Here is a 19,584-nt window from a genome sequence, read left to right as displayed (position 1 = left end):
AGGAGAACAGGAAATTAAGAAAGAAATGCAACGCCATGTTGTATATGGGCAGCGTAAAACACTAGAAAATGGAGATGAGCAAAGCATGCCGGTGATGACAAAGACCACACACTGTATATTCCTTTGAGAAAAAGACGTTGAGGCCTTAACAAAATTAACCCAGAACTCAAAATTAAACCAAAAAAAAAAGGAAATGAAAGAAATTAACATCAAAATTAAACCTAGAACTCCGCACTGCAACGCAAAATCCATGTAAGTTTTCCTACCAACCAAACAAAATTATCCCAGAACTCCAGAACTCAAAATTAAACCAGAATTTCAGAAAGTCCAAGAATGCTCTAGAGTGTGTGACTGCAACGCTATTCCTTTTAGTGACTTCGACGACATCGAATCTTGGTCGTCGACACATCAAACAGAATCAACCGTCCTAGTAGAATCTTGAGAAGAAATGTTTTAGATCAATAATACAATGTTATTTAGAATTTAAACACATAATATTATAATATCATTTTAAAACGATAATAGCGTTTCAAGAGGCATATGCAAGCCATTCCCCTCGTGTAGAAGTTAGGAGCACAAAATATAATTTCTATATGTTATGATTACATCGGATGGACAGATCACCAAAAGTGTTCACGTTTTAGTGCATTGAAAAATCTGATTAGCCACGTAATTAACGGTGTCGACAAAGTACACACATATATTTATGTACAGCGAAACCAGCTGCATGCCTGCATGGCTGCATCTTGCAACCAAAACGACACCTGCCTCTCCCCAGTAAGACGTGTGTTAATGTGCTTTCATCCTCCATGCATTAGGAATAGAAATCCTGTTTTTCTTGTAGCTGACAAGAATTTTTAAGAGCTTTGGTCTATAGATGGAGAGCCACTCATATAAGATGCGTTGACGAGACTCTAGTGTTTTGGTTCAATATTGTATTGTTACGTTTAAATACGCACAAGGCAATGCGTTATTATATTTGGACTTTATGTGATAGTAACATGTTTTATATAAGTTTTTTGAGCAAAATTTAGAGTGTAACTATTAATATATCCCCTTATTAGTATTTATTTCATCACGTGTTGTAACGTGATGACTTATATCATTGTATAGCTTACGTCTTATGACCGAGTAAAATTTGGGGTGTAACCAAGATATACTCTCCCATCACGAGACAAAACGGAATGGTGATGAGGGGTTACACCTCACGATACATCCAAGAAGAGCTCTAAGTCTATGTTCATCTATTTAGAGGAGAGCAACTTGCATTACACACAAGTCAGATTATTAACACACCTAGTCACGATAACAATGTACCAAATCATATAGGTTCTTCTTTTAAAGACCCTATCCATTAAAGTCCAAGATAGGTCGGGCAATTTATATGGGGTAGTGTTATTCGTATACCCCTTTTACCTCCCACACGCATTTATTAATTTTTGTCCATTGATCTTTTTATATTCATTCAATTCAATGACTGGAAATTGAAAGGGTTTGTGAGAGGTAAAAATGTGTGTGGGTAGAACCACCCTTTATATATTAATTGGTTCATTTTAGAGTGAGAAAATTGTAGCAATGATCCCTTAACTTTAACCCTATTGGAGTAATGGTTCCTCAACTAAAAATTCATGACCATTGGTCCATTAACTCATCAAAACGTATAGTTAGGGTCATTTTCGTCAATTCAATCAGAATTCCGTCAAAATGACTAATGTTGGAAGGACCAAACAAAGAGATTCGGAGAAGACATAGATTCAACCCTTTTTTTTTTAATTTTAATTTTTTTTATATCCAGACATAGATTCAACTTAACCAATGTTTGGTTGGGTGGTAATACTCTAAAATATACTAATATAGGCATGGCGATGTGTATGATTGGGCCTAGCCCAATAAACGTCAATCAGAGAGGGCCCAATATTAAACCTGCATCCCCGTATGACCGTAGGATCAATCTACTTTCCTCCTTCAAGTCACAGAGTGTTCGACGGTCGAGATTTTCACCGTCTCCGTTTGCCAAAACCATGTCAGTCCCCTACCCTGACCTCAGCTAGGGTTTTCCTTACATTCATGAGAAAAAAAATTAATGAATGAAAAATTTTAGCAAGCTCAGTTGGGGTTTTCATACGATTTATTTCTTGTGGGGGTTTTTTAATTTGTGTTTTGCATAGTGTGTGTTAAAAAGAATGGATTTTTAATTTGTATTTGTGCATATTTTGTTGGAAAATTAAGGTGGAAATCTGTGAATCGTCCGCCGACGCCGGATGCTGCAGAAAATCAAGCAAAAGAGCCCACCCTTCAAGAGCTTATCAGCATCGAGGTGTAGTGTTTTATTTTAATTTAATTTAATTTATTGTTACCGTTTTATTTGGGAACTGGGGGTTGATTTTACTGAGCTGACTTAGATTTTTCTGGTTTCTGGTTCGAATTTGCTGCCTGGTTTTTACAGTTGATTGAGAGCGGTGAAAAGGAGAGGTTAATGGAGCTTCTGAGGGAAAGGCTGATAGAGTGTGGATGGAAGGATGAAATGAAAGCTCTTTGCAGGTATTTATTGGGATCAATTCATCAGTTACACTGTATGGAGCCAGTAAACAGTAAAGTTTCATTATTTGATTCGTAATTTCGAGGTTGATGCGGGTTAGGAGAGTTGACCTGGGTAGTCTTCCCGCCCTCTTGCACCCAAGTTCAAATTCAATTCACCCTCCCTTCAGAGTAGAGTAGTTTAGAACATATATCGTCTTTGTCATAGTAACCTGAAGGTGTGGGACGATTGGAAATCTTTTAAAATGCGCCCTCACTGGATTTGTGATGCCTCAAAAGTGTGACCGTTGTTAAAATTTCAACGAACCAAGTTACGATGTTGATCAATTTAGGCAACACTTGGACAAGATTGATTTGAGGTCATGGTGGTATCTACTCTACAAGACAACTGGTTTTTGCTGATTTCCACATCTTCCTCTTGGAGGTTGCGGCATGGTCCTAGGGGCTCGATGGTTGTGTAAGCTGAATCTTGTCCTTGGGATTACAGCAACCTCGATTGTATGGGAACTGTAGGAACTAAATGGCTGACTAAGATAGCTTTAGTCATGAACTATTTGATAACATGTACATTGAATCATCCATTACGTTTCTTTATTGCGAAATCGTTCTGTGTATTTTAACATAATGTTTTCATACAGTCAACTAAGTGTTCACATATCAAGGTTGCTAATTAAGCATCTTTTAACCCATGTGTATCTTTTTAATGTTAGGGCGTTTATAAAGAAAAAGGGGAGGAACAATGTTACAGTTGATGACCTTGTACATGTAATCACCCCAAAGGGCAGAGGTAACTCTTTCTTTCGTTCATCATATTCTTTTGATTGTTTTAGACACTCAATGTTGTATAAAAGGCCTTGTTTGTCAGTGGAAAACTTGCACATCTTATTTTACCAATTTTCGTATGGCATTCTGTGTTTGGTGTGCGTAATGCAAAGGTAGTATTGAGAGTACAATAGTTGATGGTGTCTTTGTGGGAGCGGGTAGCATGATGGATGGTGTGGGAGGAGTTGGACGTCTCTGTAAAAATGTGCTGGTGGTGTCCGTGAGGGATTAAGGATTGTTTAGATGATGGTGTCTTTGAGCATATGTAATGAAGTTGGGTGGGCATGTGGGTCGGAGTGATAGTCTTGTATTAAGTAGAATAGGTGGTTTAGGAAGCTACCAGAGCCAGGGAAGGTGGTTTTCTGGCCCTTGCGGTCATGGTGTGGCTGTTTTCTTCTGGTGCTGATCATTAGGGTCATCAAAACCCCTTCACTCTAGGTCGAGCGAGGTTTATTTTTTTGGTGTTACTAATACTACACTTATCCTCTGTAGTAAACTTGATTGATTCCTTCACAATCTTATCCTCTGTAAGTGAGACTGAGATTCACTCGGAAAAATGAAATGAAACTGAGCGTACGTATATTTACAATCAAGAAAAGTAGTCTTAGAATTCAAGAGATTCAAGTTACCTTGATCTCGATTGACCTTGACATATTTCATCCAATTTCATGTTATCGAGATGTTGATGCCCGTTTGACAGTTAGTACTCACTTATTTGTCTTCGAATTAGTTGATCTCACTGTTTAAATTTGCTATACGCAGCCTCCGTCCCCGATTCCGTGAAGGCGGAGCTTTTGCAAAGAATTCGTGCATTTCTCATGTCAGCAGCTATTTGATGCACCGTGGTTCCTGGTTGTGATGATGATGATGATGCTGATGATGATACTGATGATGCTGATGACAATGATGATGATGCTGATGACAATGATGATGATGATAATGACTATGATGATGATGATGATGATGATAATGACGATGATGATGATGTTGTTAGTGAACAGCTTGGAGGGTGGAGGGAGGCAACTGCTTTTTTATTTTTAAATGGGATTTTAGCGAACGCATGAGAATTGTATCATGTCTGTATGATGATGCTGATGATAATGATGACGATAATGACTATGATGATGATAATGACGACGACGATGATGATAATGACGACGACGATGATGATGATGTTGTTAGTGAACAGCTTGGAGGGTGGAGGGAGGCAACTACTTTTGTGTTTTTTTTTATTTTTTATTTATTTATTTATTTAATGGGATTAAAGCGAACGCATGAGAATTGTATCATGTCTGTAAAGATTTTGCAATCATTTATGTCAGTGATGGAGGAGAGAATGATCCGGATGTATGGCGCGCTGCAAGTAGCTTTATCGAAACTAAATAAATGCTTTGGCACCGGAAATGTGAACGCTTATTAACACTTTTAAAATATCATTCCACATTAAATGTAATTTTCTGATCAATTATAAAAAGTTTGAAGGGCGAAATGAAATTTTTAGAGTGTCAATAACAATTTTCTCAAAAATTAGTAAGTATATATTTTGCATCTGTGCATGTGGAAAAACTAATTTAGTATCGAATTTTTTAATTCATGAAATGATTTTCTTCATCACGTACCCATTCATGGTAGTAAAGAACCCAAAATACACCTTATGTTTGTTGAATTTCAGCTAGAAGAAAATTAATAGCACAGCCACTTAGTACTGCGATCTAGTGGTATTCTTCTTTCACTTGTAAATGAAAATTTTAGATTCGATTTTCATCAAAGACGAATTTGAAATACATTATTACTAGGCCATTATAAAACTAAACTTACCCCCCCTTAGTATAGTTAATATGGTTTGCTCAAAAAAAAAGAAAACTAATAAAAAGAGCTTGAAAACTTTGAGTTTTAATGATAAGGACAAAATAAAAGATAAAATGAATAGTACCATAATTGACTTTTTAATGTAAAAATATAGTTTTTCGTTAAGTCCCGGAAGTTTTTCGTTAAAGTTCACCACAGATTGTTGAGAAGTGATAGAAATCACAAACGAAGGCGAGATTTGAGCTTGAAGAAGCTACATCTGTAAACAACATGGATAGCACACAGCATCAACAAGGACTTGACCTTCAGAGGCTTTATCATTACATTACACAGCGACTGCGTCACAGCACAATCGTTTCGCTTTTACATCTACCTGACTTCGTTTTTTCATCATTATCAAAGCTTTCAAATGTTGTAAAACTTAAAACAAGCAGCTTCACGAGACACGTTCGCTTATTCGGCAGCGCTCACTCACGGTAACACTGTGTAACTGTTACCATACGACTCCAGACGATAAAGAAAAAAGGAAAGAAAAATGAAAAACCAGATTTAACCCCTAAGCTTGCGCTCCATGGAAAATCTGTTGAAAGCACACAGCTGAAATGCACCACGAGAAACTCCTACATCGGCATATTGCTGCCAACATTTAGCTTATGCTGCGGAGCCCGCTTGTTCGCATAGGTCCAATAGATTAAGGGTCTGCAAAATAATCAAAACTCATCAAATGGGTTTACATGAAATCACTACAATTAAACCAACGGAGTAGAAAATGCAACCAATGGCTTTTAGCTGCCATGCATACCTCAGGAACTGACAGCTCAAGACGGAACTTGGGACCATCATAGTGGTGCAAGACAGGCCTGAAGGAATCTTCTTCCAAAGCCTTGCAGATTTTTCTCACACGGATCCTTACCTAATAATCGAGTATAACAGAGGGAGACAGTCTCCGTCAAAAAATTGGATACGTGCAAAAAATTGAAAGACCAGAACTTTCAACTTTATCATTTCAAGTTTACCTGAGCAGGAAACCTAGATTCGCCTTTACACTTCTTGTCTTCCCAAGCAGTTGGATCGATGTTTGAACCACCAAAGCTCGCTGCCTGCACAAAACCAATTGAAAGAGGAAACAATAAGCTAATATCATAACGACCTTACTAATAAGCTAATATCATAATGACCTTACTAATAAGCTAATATCATAGTCCACGTCTGTACACTTTCTATGCTGCAAAGAATATTGCAGTCAAAAGTCAAAACATATGAATACAGTATAAGCTAAGTTTGAGAACAAACCTCGAAAATGCCATGCAGCTGGTGTGTTGTATAATTGTAGAGAAACAATGGCAAGCCTGGTGTTATTGCCCGAACAGAATCTCTATACCTTGGAGGTAAACCTACCACATAGATATAATGATTAATACACATGAGAATTCCTTCGAGTTTCAAAAAAGGAATACAAAAGATATACTTCATAAGCATAATCTGCATTTATTGTTAACTCAGGAAATAAGTTGCATGGCTAGACAAATACATCATAAAATCACAAAACCATTTCGTCCAATGTACTATACTCCCACTTATAACTTTTATGAGTTCAGATCCCTATGGATATTCCTAATAAGCATTGGCATAAACTGAAGGACCCTTTACATGAACTAGTATCTCAGTAAAGACTGCAAATGCATCATGCAGGGAATGCCAGCTAAATGTCAGTCATTTAAACCTGGACCTATAGTTGTAACCCGCAATTTAAGCTTAAATTTTTTTAACACACTAAAGCAGATTTTTAAGGGAGCTAAGAATTAGTCAAACTTACCAAATAGTTGTCGCTTCAAATCTTCCTGCATTGTGTCATTGTTACACACAAAGATGTAACCTCCAAGCACTTCATTTCTTGGGAGCGTCTCAGTAGCCGGCAAGGTCTTGAACCTTTTCTCAACTGTATTTGCAGATTCGTTGTTGTTATTGTTGCAGTTGTTGATTTCTTTGTTGTTGTACTTGTTACCAGTCATGTTTCCTACAATGCTTGCATTGTTCTTCTGGTAAACTGCATTCATGTTATACATACCATTCCTGAAGGAAATTTTGCTCACATTCTCATTTACTTTAGAATCCAAGCTCAGCATGTTAAAGTATTGGCTTTCAAACTTGTTATCTTCCTGGAATCCAAATTTATCCCTCACCCTTTGTTCAACTGGGCCCTTTGAAAGATCAAGGTTATTCATACGCTCGCCTTTTACCCTTGTCTGCTCAGCCAATTTTGAAGCGGCCATTAACCATTTGTTATCTTCTGCGACTTTTGACTGCCCTCGAAGCTCATCACCCAACTGCCAAAAGCTGCTCAAGCTCCCCATCTTGCAAACTCTACTCAGATCGACAGGTCCTGTAAAACAGACGAGAAAAAGATATTAATTGAGAAACTGGAAAGCTAAAAGATCGGGTTGAGAACAGAAAACCAGTTAAACTCAAAACGTTAAAACATATAGAAATACGTATAATAAGGAAATGCTTATCTAAATAAATTGCACAAAGGCAGTAATAACTGTCCAAATGCCAAAAGGAACTTTGGTTAAACAGCATTGATGGCTGAATCCACAAATTAAGCAAGGACAAATAGACAAAGTTCACAATTCAGTCGCAGCCATATACAGAATATAACCATATACAAATCCCTGAAGCTGAATCTGCATAACCACAGAATTGGAAAGACTGCACACATTTAACACCACATCGACCCGAAGTTGAGTTTTCTCCAATGAAAATAATTTGATGAAAGAACATTTATTCATGCCTTAAAAATTAGGAAAATAAAGTCCTTCCAATAGCTAAGTTCATAATTTACTCGAATCAGGATAGTTTTACAAATGGAATGCATTAAAAAAATAAATCTTAAAATCACATAAAAAGGTTTAAAAACCTAAATTTTTTTTAACAATTTGGTTTCCTATGTATTACTCATTGGGTTTGCACAAAAACACACATCCACTACAAATATGGGATAGGAATCCATTTCTCAGAATTTTTCCAAAATTGAAACACGATTCTTCTCAAAATTTGAAGATTTAAACAAAAAGCTCGAAAACAAAGCTTTTCGAATTTTGCTTTACAGACATCCACGAGAAAAAATTAACCTATAAGAACCCAGAAAACTGAGGAAGTTAACTATTTTCCATCTAACCACCAAAAATTACAGCTAAAAAGTCAACCAAATTACAGAAAAATAAATAAAATTATTCCAAATCGTGAAAAAAAACTGAACTAATCAGCTAACAAAACACAAAAATTCCTAAATTCAACCTATAAACACCAAAATCAAATCAAAGATCCAGACGCGCTTTTGAGATTAAAACAAGAAAAATAGCAAAACAACAGAAATTAAGGAGTACCAAATGCAATTAGCAAAATGTAGCAAGTAATTACCAATTAAACAGAGAGATTAAGCAAATAAAATCTTCAATTATTAGGTTTAAAGAGGAAATGGAGGCCGGCTCTGATTTGGTGGAGTGAGAGGTTAGAAGAACCCTAGATTTGGGGATCAGAGGGAAGGCCTTACCTTTTATCTTTGCCCTGTGGAGCAGGAAAACGCGACAGAGGAGGAGAGCAGCTAGATTTTTACCGTTTTATATATATATGTTTCAGTTTACCGAAAGTGCCCTCGGGTGTTTTCTTAATTACATTTCTTGCCAATTGGGATTTTGAATCTACACGAGTCATTAGTGTCACGATTCATGGGATGTATCGGTTACGTGGAAAGGTTCACATTATTTTTCAAGCTAAAATCACATTTGCGTAACAAAAAAATCAACCGGTTACTTTACCACGACAGTTTACTCGAGATCGAAAAAAATTTCAGAGATTTTCAAATTATCAACCTCACAATCATGTTATTCAACGCACGAAACAAAACACAAATACTTATTCATTAAAGGGAGAAATAATAGCTTGAAGATACTTAAAGTACAATTATAAGATAGTTAACATATGTGATAAGAGATACATGAATGATGAATTACGACTTTAATATGTAAGTTTAACTCTATATATGTTAAAAAATTAGATGGGTAGAGTATAAAAGACGCAGTAGCGAATAATGTGACAATCATGCCTAAACGAATTGCAACATGTATTGGCAACACTACATTATTAGGATAAAATGTTACCATCGATTGCAAAGTTTTTATTCAATATGTGAATTTGCAAAGCTTTTTGAAGTTTTTGGTTCACGTTTTTGGTCAAATTATCAACTAGCTCTTCTCCTAGCGATATTTCTCATCCTAAGATCGATAGTAACATCAGGTTCAAATCACTTATGCTCAAAGTACCATCAAACTGTTAACTTAGTGGTACTTCTCATGTGTGTGTGTGTGTCTATGAAATTATTATCGGCATTCCAAAATTCTCATTATACACTCCAAACTTTCTATATTTAGAAACTAGATATCCTCTTTGTGTGGATTCTGAGATTCTTTAATTATATTTGTTCATCTTACATCGTTTGATAAAAAATTATTGTAATTTTTTTATTTAAAATTAAATATAAACAGCATCTGACAAAAACTGATCATACAATGTATAATGAACGAATATAACTAGAAGATTTCCGGACCCTCATAAAGAATATCCGGCGAAGATCCTCTGTCATTTAGATTCTACAACTTTTTGCAATGTTCTGGTTCTATGTGTCGGCAAATACTCACGTCCCATTCTATGACTCTAATTATGAATCTGTCGCTTAAATAGTTAAGTGTGTTTGTTGTCCCATACGAAATTTTATGTTTAAATCTCTCGCTTTCGATACTGGCTGTACACGAAAAAAAAAAGAAAAAAAAAAGAACCACATGCTCGTATACCTTAACTATTAACAACAAATCCCCCGGTTGTCTGTTGAGCTGCAGACCAAGCTTGCTTAAATATCATCAACTTGTAAGTTGTAACAATCTTTTATATAATGTCTATTTTATATCATAGTCGGTGGGGTTGGTTGCCATGTAACGCGTGAGTATTGTCAAATATTAAGAGTATTTGTCGTTGCACATGCAATTTGTGCTACCATCTCCTCAATATTGCTTGTATAAAAAAAAAAACTAATGAAAATAATTTAAACTTGAATTTTAACGATAAAGACAAAATAAAGGATAGAATAAATAGTATCATGATTGAATTTTTAGAGTAAAAATGTGATTTTTTGTTAAAATAAACAGTACCAGAAATTTTTCTTTAAAGTTCTCATAAAAAAATGTAAGCTAAATCAACATAAGATATCAAGTCATGCTCACCCAAATCTCTCATGTTTTGGGCCTTTACTTGGTTCACGAGCATTGTAAGGGACCGGCCCATCAAATGGTTGATTTTGGGGCAGATAATGGGCTTGGATTCTGGTTGCCCTTTTTGCACTGACATCAAGAGACGAGAATGCAAATAGAAAACATTGCCTGGGAAAGTCTCAGCAGCCTGCGGTTGTCGAAACTTAAAAGCTTGTTTATAAATGTTTTTAAAATGTCTGAAAATGTTTTTGATAAAAATAAGTTGAAATTCATCCTTAATAAAAATGCAAGAAAATTTTAAATGAGAACCCTCTGTAAGACATATTCTGAAATCACAACAACAAGGCATTAGGATCACGAATAAATCAAATCAATATGAAATAGAGATCGACTAATTATATTAAACTTATCTGTAGAATACGGAAGACATGATTATGAAGGTGAAGTCATTGATCCTTGCGAACAAAGTAGAAGTAGTCTTCTACTTCCAGTACCTCTCAATGAACTCTACTATCAAAATAGGCTTATAGTTTTCGTGAGTTTCTATCGGTATGGAAGCAGAGACTGCTCCTAGGTTATATAGCTAGGGTTTCAATCAATTCCTCCCTATTATCGGAAAAGATATCAACCCAAATCATATCTCATCAATTATAGTCCCATCATGACTCTTATTCATTGTATTTACTTAATAAAGGCCCTTAATTGATTGCATGTAATTAGGACTCCAATATGTTTATTTCCTTAAGGTACCGAGAGTCCTAGAGATTTCATTAACTTGATTGTCAAGTCAACTATTCCCTCAATTATCCTCGGCATAATTCATTGTCATTCACAAAATGGTTTTACATTCTCCCACTTGAATATCAATGAGAATACCTCAACGAGATAAATATATATGGTGATCACTTGAGTCCACTAAAGTATGCAATCATACATTTCAAGTAACTTGTCACTTTGAGACTAAATGCAGAACCAAGGAAAACAAGGCACACATTGGACAGTTCCTTGCACTCCATGATTACATGCACACTTAACTCAAAGCACTATGTTACTAACAAAGTCATGATATCAAGAGCTAATAGTCAAAACATTAGCTCACAATAGTCGAACTGAAAATATGAAAATATACTTCAGTACAAAAGTAGTTCACAAAAGAACTTAACAAGGTTGGTAACAAAATCCAACTTTTCTGTCAATTTAGAATATAATAAGAGAACAAGTAAAATACAACATACTGTTTACAAAATCAGGACCCCTTATTAAAACTTATGAACAAAATTTAAACCAAATTTACTCTTAAAGTATCAGCCACTAAGACTTCAAATTTTCAATACAAAAGGAAATCTTTACTCCCATTGATTAAAAGAGACAAAATTATATAAATTATTTTTACTCCCACTGATTAAAAGAGTAAAAAAAAACTTTATAAATATCTAAAAAATGAAACAGATACCTTTCAAATATTCCCATTAGCAAAACATTAGTCACGGGATCTAGAACATAAAATTTGTGAGCTCAACATCTTTATTTTAGATATCTGTAGGGAGATGATTCTCGTGACTGAAAAACTTTACAAAATTATTTGGTCAGTTTTGTTCATCTAACAATTGACAGAAATAGAAAACTTTAACTGAATGTTTTCTTATTGCATCAAAAGCATATAATTCCATAATCATCTTTGGACAAAAACTAATTATATTAGGTTTGCATAGCTAAAACACAAAATACAAGGGCAAACATATATAACTTCAACACTTTTGAGCAGATGAAGTATATGCAATCTTGTCAAATTCATGTTTCACTATACATTGATTTATATTTGTACTGAATAAGAAAACACTTTTGAGCAGATTAATTATTCATCAATAACATATAAATCACAAGTCCAATTTCTTGAACAACATATAAGAATTAATAAGTAAAACACTTTTGAGCAGAATATACTCATTAACCATTCTTGAATTTCCTACACGATTAGTTGCATATGTAACAAATAAAATATAAACAAGTATGATAATGTACGTTTTATCTACCAAAACTATGATCATTAAAAGCATGCAAAATTGATGAGTGTGAAGCCCATAATACATTATTTCTCCCACTTGGGCAAACACTCAAAATTGCAAGATTAAACACTAGAGAAAGTGGTTTTCATATACAAAATATAGGCTAGTTGAATAAATAAAGATACTATACACAATCCATTATATAATATAAGATGACAAATTTTTACAAAGTTTGGAGTTAGAAAATCTATCAAAATGGTAATCAAATAGGACACGTTGCAAGGTATGCAAAATTGCAGCAGTATTTCCCAAGCTCTACCACAATTTCAGATTTAATCATAATTTAAATAAAACCAATTTACAATCTTTAATATGCTCAAAACACAAAAAAAAAAAATTCTTAAATAAATTTGTTGAGTCACAAAATAGTTGGTTTGGACATAATAAACCAATCTATATGTATCAAAATTAGGCTTATATAAGGAACAATATCTCAACATTATTAATCGATCTAAAAGTGACAAGTGATTAGATAAACCAATGGCTACAAAATTTATTTTAGTGTATGAGAGAAGACCCACATATGTGTTAAATATTAGATCATAAATTAAAATGAAACCTAATAAGAGAATCCAAACTCAAAATTTATGTTTTAATTCTAAAACAAAGTCGATTAAAGTAAACACATAGATATCTCAACAACATCAATTTTTTCAATAATAATTTTAATCCAATTTAGAACTCACAGAAAATTAAGGAAAAAGATTGGCAAATTTACCTACTCATTCTTGATTATGCAAGATTCATCATGGAAGTAGTGAGTTGTGGAGGATCGAACCAACTCCAAATTGCATGATTGTTACACCTTTGGGCAGAAACTAATCATGCAAAGAAAATACCTGCATAGCTAGCCAAAACATAAAATACACAAAATACATATAGCTTCAACAGCTTTGGCCAGGTGAAAATATGTTAGAAGTACTTTATGATTTGTTATAATACTAATTTATAATTGGTGAGTGATTTCCTGAAATTCTCATTGGGACAAAGTATTCACCATATAAATTAGAATTCTGATTTTTCAAAATAATTCTTTAGAACAGTATTAAATAACCGTTTTGTTGGATATTCAATGATTCTCAAAAGATTCAATCAGACACAAAAGTATGTCGTTGTTAACATTGAACAATAGAGTTCTCGAAAGAGGAAACATGGTTATTCAGTTGTTCGATAGGGACCAAAATGATCAATTAGTAAACTGATGCCACTTTCCAATTTTCTCTCAAAAGACAATTATCATCATAATCAGAATTGATGACCAAACAAAACATTGGTTTAAGCAAAACAAACCAATACATCTTTAAATCAAAATTTATTCAGTGTTGTCTATAAAATTCATTAGTGTTGATAATTTGCATAAAATAAGGACATATTGGAACCATAAACTTGTATAATAACCGGTACCAATAGATGTGCACAAATCAGTGAAACAATATCACATAACAAAACTAGTTTTGAAGTACCAAAAAATTCAGCAGTACTATTTTAGTTTGCAAATTCACCAAACACTCAATTCTCTTTAGATTGTCATGAAAATTTTTAGGTATGCACTAGACATATATGGCTACTATTTCTCAAAATTTCATGATTTTTAAAAAAATTTAAGCAAGCCAAAATGAATTCGAAAAGAAAAGTGCTTTAGAAACTGCAGAAAATGTTCATTACAGACTTGAGATTACAAATTCACCAAATATTCATAGTTTATCCGATATGCATGAAATTTTTCAGACATAAAGCAAACATATAAAGCTGTTAATTCCCAGAATTCCATAATTTTTGAGATTTTACAAGTGTACTAAAAGAAAATTATAAATGGGATATGCTGCAGAAACGGAAAAAATTCTGCAGTACATATCGGAGACTAAATAATTCACCAAAAATTTAATTTTTCTCCAATATGCATGAAAATTTTCAGAAATGAAGTAGACATATAAATTTACTGTCACCCAAAGTTCCATTATTTTTTCAATCTTAAAAGTGGGGTAAAATTAAAATCGAAATGAAATGTGCTGCAGAAGCTGAGTAAATTTGCAGTACAGGCCCTAGATTAAAATTCACCAGTAACTCATTTTCAGACCAATGCTGGTGAAAATTTCCATACTTCAAATAAACATCTCAATGTATATCATACTAAAATTTCATGAATTTATGAGTAACATTGATATATCAAAATAATATCACAAACAGACTATTCTGCAGAAGTCTGCAGAATTCCAGCAACATGGTATCACACTTAAAAATTTACCATAAATCCATTTCTAAAACTTGAAAAAATACCAGCGTCTACAATCCATTTAATATTACGAAATGACCGAATTTCATAATATTTGGAGTTATGGAAGTCTATCAAGCACAGGTTATTGAAATGAATGGGTTTCCTTTTAATGAGACTTTAATGGAGTCATACCACTATAATATTATAGTTTGAAAAGACTATAATGTAGCACGATTAATTTTGACAAAAGTTTAGGCAATAAATAATTCACACCACAATTGAATCAATTTATTAAAAAGTTGAAAACCTAATACGAACCGTCTGAAAGCAATTCATAATAATGTAATTAACCACACATCAAAATTATGACAGCAAGCAATCCTTCATAATACAATAATTTGTTCATATATACGTAAGTTGCCAAATTGTTTCACCATTATCGGTTCATCAGAAAACAAACAAATTGGAAATGCCTTTTAGAACATGTTAATTAACAAGGCTAAATCCAAATTTTAAATCATGAAAGCATGAAATCCAATACAATATTCATCCAGAAAACTCACATCTGGAAGGGTTAATTTAATAATTTGACAGAATCGTAACATAGAACAGCCCAAAATACAAGCAAACTAACCAATTTTTTTTTTTTAAAGGCTAGATTTTGCAACGTAATAAGCGGAAGCATAAATTCTCAACTTAATCAATTTTGAGATGGAAAAATAAATAAGAAAATAAAGGTTGATTGCCCAGAATCAACAATATCTTGATCAATTTAGTTGAAACCAAAAGCTTAATTTTAACTCAACCAAATTAGGTAGATTAAATTGTATGATTTCATACCTTTCCGGAGAGAATTCTTACCGGAAAACACCAAATAGATCCAAAAGCCGCTATTGAGCTGTTTTGCAAGAGAGCTAAAGACTTCACACGCAAGGGAGAAGACCCCGTACTGTTTCAACGGCCTATCTCACCTTTTTTTTTATTTTTTTATTAATAATAATGAAATAGAATTATCGCAACTAAATCAATCATAAGAGGATTATATAATAAATCCAATTATCATCCAACATTAGGTTTGGTCAAACGCCATCAAAACCCTGCACTTAGTTTACAAAATTTCAAGCAATTCGAAAAGAAACCATGTCATATTGCAATTTGAAAAGAAGTTTTCTTTTAATGGTGAAGTACTAGAACAATAGTGACTTTGATTATATGTGTGTGTGTATATATATATACACACTTTTATTTTTCCGTACAATATAAACATAATAAACTTACGAAAAAATTAATTGATACAAAATTCAGAATCGCGGAAGCATGTTAACTGATTTCATAGGATAGAATGATAGAAATCAGCCAACCAAAACAATATTCTGTAATCAAACAATTACCTTTAATTCGAACCCTAAGCTTGTTGTGTGGCTCTGATACCACATGTAAGACATATTCTGAAATCACAACAACAAGGCATTAGGATCACGAATAAATCAAATCAATATGAAATAGAGATCGACTAATTATATTAAACTTATCTGTAGAATACGGAAGACATGATTATGAAGGTGAAGTCATTGATCCTTGCGAACAAAGTAGAAGTAGTCTTCTACTTCCAGTACCTCTCAATGAACTCTACTATCAAAATAGGCTTATAGTTTTCGTGAGTTTCTATCGGTATGGAAGCAGGGACTGCTCCTAGGTTATATAGCTAGGGTTTCAATCAATTCCTCCCTATTATCGGAAAAGATATCAACCCAAATCATATCTCATCAATTATAGTCCCATCATGACTCTTATTCCTTGTATTTACTTAATAAAGGCCCTTAGTTGATTGCATGTAATTAGGACTCCAATATGTTTATTTCCTTAAGGTACCGAGAGTCCTAGAGATTTCATTAACTTGATTGTCAAGTCAACTATTCCCTCAATTATCCTCGGCATAATTCATTGTCATTCACAAAATGGTTTTACACCCTCTTGTTGCCTATGTTCATATATATCGCCACCATTCTAATTTTTTTATTTTTTTTTAAGAAAAGAAGTTAAATTTTGATCTGGGTTTTTTGTATTAATTGTAGAACTTGACGAGGTGGGCTGGTGCTCTGCTAGAGCTTTCCCAGTTTCAGAATGTTTTGGAATCAAAGAAGATGACTCAAGGTGCCAACTTTTGTTTTGGATTAATTATGTTAGATGTTGGAATTCTCCATGTAGTAATTTGAAATTTGGAACTGTGTTTTCATTTAGTAATTTGAGAGTTTCGAATTTGGGAATGCGGGTTTGTGTTTGTTTGCCCAGATGCTATTTCGAAGCTGGAGGAGGCATTGTTGATTAATCCTAGGAAACATGATGCTCTCTGGTGTCTGGGAAATGCTCAAACTGCTCGCGCATTTTCTGCTCCGGACCAGAATGAAGCAAGGGTTTATTTCGAAAGGGCGTCTCAGTGCTTCCAGAAGGCACTAAATGAGGTACTTCCCCTGAAAATTTTCAAAGAGACTGTACTGTTTTTCAACTTTTGATGTGTAGTGAGTATTTTATGTTCTTTTTGCAGGAGCCGGGAAATGATCTGTATCGCAAGTCTTTCGAAGTGGCTGCTAAGATGCACTGCTCTCTAACTTGGTCTCCTTGCTTGGTTTTGTTTCTGAAATTCTGTGTTGGCATCCATTTTGCGGTACCAAGACATGCATAGAAATTTCAATTGTTGGTTTATTGAGAAGTCGGTTGCTCCTGATTATAATATTTCTAGAACTGAAACTGTTTTATCTGTTCTATCAGCTTATGAATGTTAGACTTAAATCACAAAGTTACTAATTACTGTGTTTATAGGGGCCGCAACTGTACTCAGATTTGCGCAAGCATGGTTTAGGTCAACTGGGGATGGAGGCTGCTGCTGGAGCTAGAGCTGGAGCTGGACCTTCTGCTTCAATTGGTGGAAAGGTGATTTTTCCGTCTCATGGTTCTCTTTTTCCGATACCCTTGTTCTTTTGTGTTCGCGTTTTATTTACTAAAAGATATTAAGCTTTGCCAACGATTTACAGCAGGGTCCTTGTATCTTTTGTTTTTTATTTACACTCTATCTGGTGACGGATTGTTACCTTGTTTCTGTTAAGAGTAGCAATATGTCCCCTGATTAGATCCTTACTTAGCTGTTAAGCTTGTGATGTGTAGTCTTAGTTATTTGTATTATACTGAGCTGGCATTATCTATGTATATATACTTGATGTATGGTTCTGATGAAGTAATCTAAGAATCACAATTGTATTTACCTTTCTCTCTCTACATTCCTCCTTCTCTCTCTATAACTGTTTCTCTCTCTCTGAGTTCTGAGTTTCAACATGGTATCATCACCATTGTCTAACCGCCTCCGATCCTCCACTTCTCTTCTAGGGTTTTCTTGAATTTTCTTACCTCCCAAACAGGTCGCTGCCTCTCTGACTTCTTCCTTTCTTTCTACAAATCTTGATATGTCGGCTGTTCCGAATTCCTCCGATTCTCCTCCGCCTCCTACAAACCCTACTTTTACCCCAAATCTCCCTCACAGTGACGTCTCCAACCCTTCGATCATGTCGATTTGATCAATTTCCATTGCCAATGTTGCTGGCATGGTTCCGACGAAACTTAATCATCAGAATTATGTCACTTGGCGCAGTCTCTTCATCCCTGTTCTGAAGCGCTTCAAGCTTCTTGGCCTCGTCAATGGCGCGAATCTGTGTCCTCCTAAGTTTGTTCGCAATTCCTTTGGTGATTGTGTACTCAATGATTCGTTTGAGCTCTGGTGCGAGCGTGATCAGATCCTTACTATTTGGATCAACTCTACACTATCTGAAGACCTTCTTCCCTTGACTATTGGCATGTCAGACTCTCGCTCTCTTTGGCAATCTCTTGAGCGACGTTTTTCTGGTGCTTCTTGCACTCATGTTCATAGTCTTCGATCGAAGATCCAAACGATTCAGAAAGGTGATTCTTCCATGACCGACTTTCTGCATTCCATTAAAGATATTTCTGATAAACTTGCTGCTGTTGGTGAACCTTTGTCTGAATATGATCTTGTGGCCTACATCTTATCTGGACTTCCTGATGAATATGAGTCATTTGTTGATTCTATTGAAACTCGCACTGAATCTGTGACTGATGATGAACTTTATGGACTTCTATTGAGTAAAGAAATTTCGCTCCAGAAACGCAAAACCAGAGCTTCTTCCTCATCCACTACACCATTTCATGCTTATGCTGCTCAATCCACAAATTCTGGAGTCAATTCGACCAGAGGTACCTCGAACAACAATTTTCGATATCGAAATCGTAATCGATCTAATCAGAATCGCAATTCTGGGGGCAACAAATCTAACAACTGGCACAACAACACGTCTAGTGGTCTTCTTGGTGCTGGTCCTACTCGTCAAAATTTTAGTCAATCCTCACTTTCTGGCCAACATTTTGGTAATCGTTCTGTGCAATGCCAGTTATGCCTTCAATATGGCCACTGGGCTCCGACATGTAATCGTCTCTCTCAATTTGCCTCATCTTTGGCAAATTCATTCACTCAAGCTCCCACAGCAATGTCTGCCATGACTTATTCTGCACCTCCTAGCTATTGGCTTACTGATATCGGTGTATCTCATCATGTCACACCTGATCCCTCCACACTCAATTCTGCCATTCCCTATGCTGGAAGTGATCAACTTTTTGTTGGAGATGGTAAAGGTCTGTGTATCTCTCATAATGGTTCTGCTCTCATTCGTACCAAACATGCCTGTTTTCGTTTGAATGATGTTCTTTTAGTTCCTCAGGCTTCTCATAACTTGCTATCTGTTTACAAATTCGTCTATGACAATTGGTGTTCTCTGACATTTGATCCTTTTGGGTTCTAAGTCAA

General features: G+C 34.8%; 2 protein-coding genes and 1 non-coding gene across 4 annotated transcripts; 2 read left to right on the top strand and 1 right to left on the bottom strand.

The window, feature by feature from the left end:
• The first annotated feature begins 1,938 nt into the window (after positions 1–1,938).
• Positions 1,939–4,706, top strand: LOC103404191 (transcription and mRNA export factor ENY2). Its single transcript, XM_008343079.4, has 5 exons — positions 1,939–2,023; positions 2,230–2,317; positions 2,447–2,541; positions 3,249–3,325; positions 4,123–4,706. Coding segments are annotated over exons 1-5 (336 nt in total). The 5' UTR covers positions 1,939–2,021; the 3' UTR covers positions 4,197–4,706.
• A 738-nt stretch (positions 4,707–5,444) lies between these two features.
• On the bottom strand, positions 5,445–8,861 carry LOC103404189 (B2 protein). 2 transcript variants are annotated; one of them, XM_008343077.4, is made up of 6 exons: positions 8,723–8,861; positions 6,986–7,552; positions 6,463–6,563; positions 6,186–6,269; positions 5,972–6,082; positions 5,445–5,868 (listed from the first exon to the last, which is right to left on the bottom strand). In XM_008343077.4, the coding sequence occupies exons 2-6, from the start codon at positions 7,521–7,523 to the stop codon at positions 5,821–5,823; spliced, it is 882 nt and encodes a 293-aa protein (XP_008341299.1). In that variant the 5' UTR covers positions 7,524–7,552; positions 8,723–8,861; the 3' UTR covers positions 5,445–5,820. The 2 variants fall into 2 exon arrangements, with proteins under 2 accessions (XP_008341299.1, XP_008341300.1); XM_008343078.4 differs by having other exon boundaries at positions 8,590–8,768.
• Positions 8,862–18,736: 9,875 nt separating this feature from the next.
• On the top strand, positions 18,737–18,875 carry LOC114822837 (small nucleolar RNA Z247). Its single transcript, XR_003771026.2, has one exon. It is a non-coding gene; the product is annotated as a small nucleolar RNA Z247 (small nucleolar RNA).
• Positions 18,876–19,584: the final 709 nt, after the last annotated feature.

This window comes from Malus domestica, chromosome 17, assembly GCF_042453785.1.
Source record: "Malus domestica chromosome 17, GDT2T_hap1".
NCBI classification, from domain to species: domain Eukaryota; kingdom Viridiplantae; phylum Streptophyta; class Magnoliopsida; order Rosales; family Rosaceae; genus Malus; species Malus domestica.
Note: the sequence above shows the minus strand (reverse complement) of the source record. Positions and strands in the feature narration are given on the sequence as shown.

What these genes read in the sequence shown, in the direction of transcription:
- LOC103404191 (XM_008343079.4), top strand. An exon ending in AAGAGCTTATCAGCATCGAG is followed by an intron (nt 2,318 to 2,446) that starts GTGTAGTGTTTT and finishes TGGTTTTTACAG; the next exon opens with TTGATTGAGAGCGGTGAAAA. An exon ending in AATCACCCCAAAGGGCAGAG is followed by an intron (nt 3,326 to 4,122) that starts GTAACTCTTTCT and finishes TGCTATACGCAG; the next exon opens with CCTCCGTCCCCGATTCCGTG.
- LOC103404189 (XM_008343077.4), bottom strand. Translation starts at nt 7,523, where the DNA reads ATGGGGAGCTTGAGCAGCTTTTGGCAGTTGGGTGATGAGCTTCGAGGG. An exon ending in AATCTAGGTTTCCTGCTCAG is followed by an intron (nt 6,083 to 6,185) that starts GTAAACTTGAAA and finishes CTCGATTATTAG; the next exon opens with GTAAGGATCCGTGTGAGAAA. An exon ending in TTGAGCTGTCAGTTCCTGAG is followed by an intron (nt 5,869 to 5,971) that starts GTATGCATGGCA and finishes ATTATTTTGCAG; the next exon opens with ACCCTTAATCTATTGGACCT.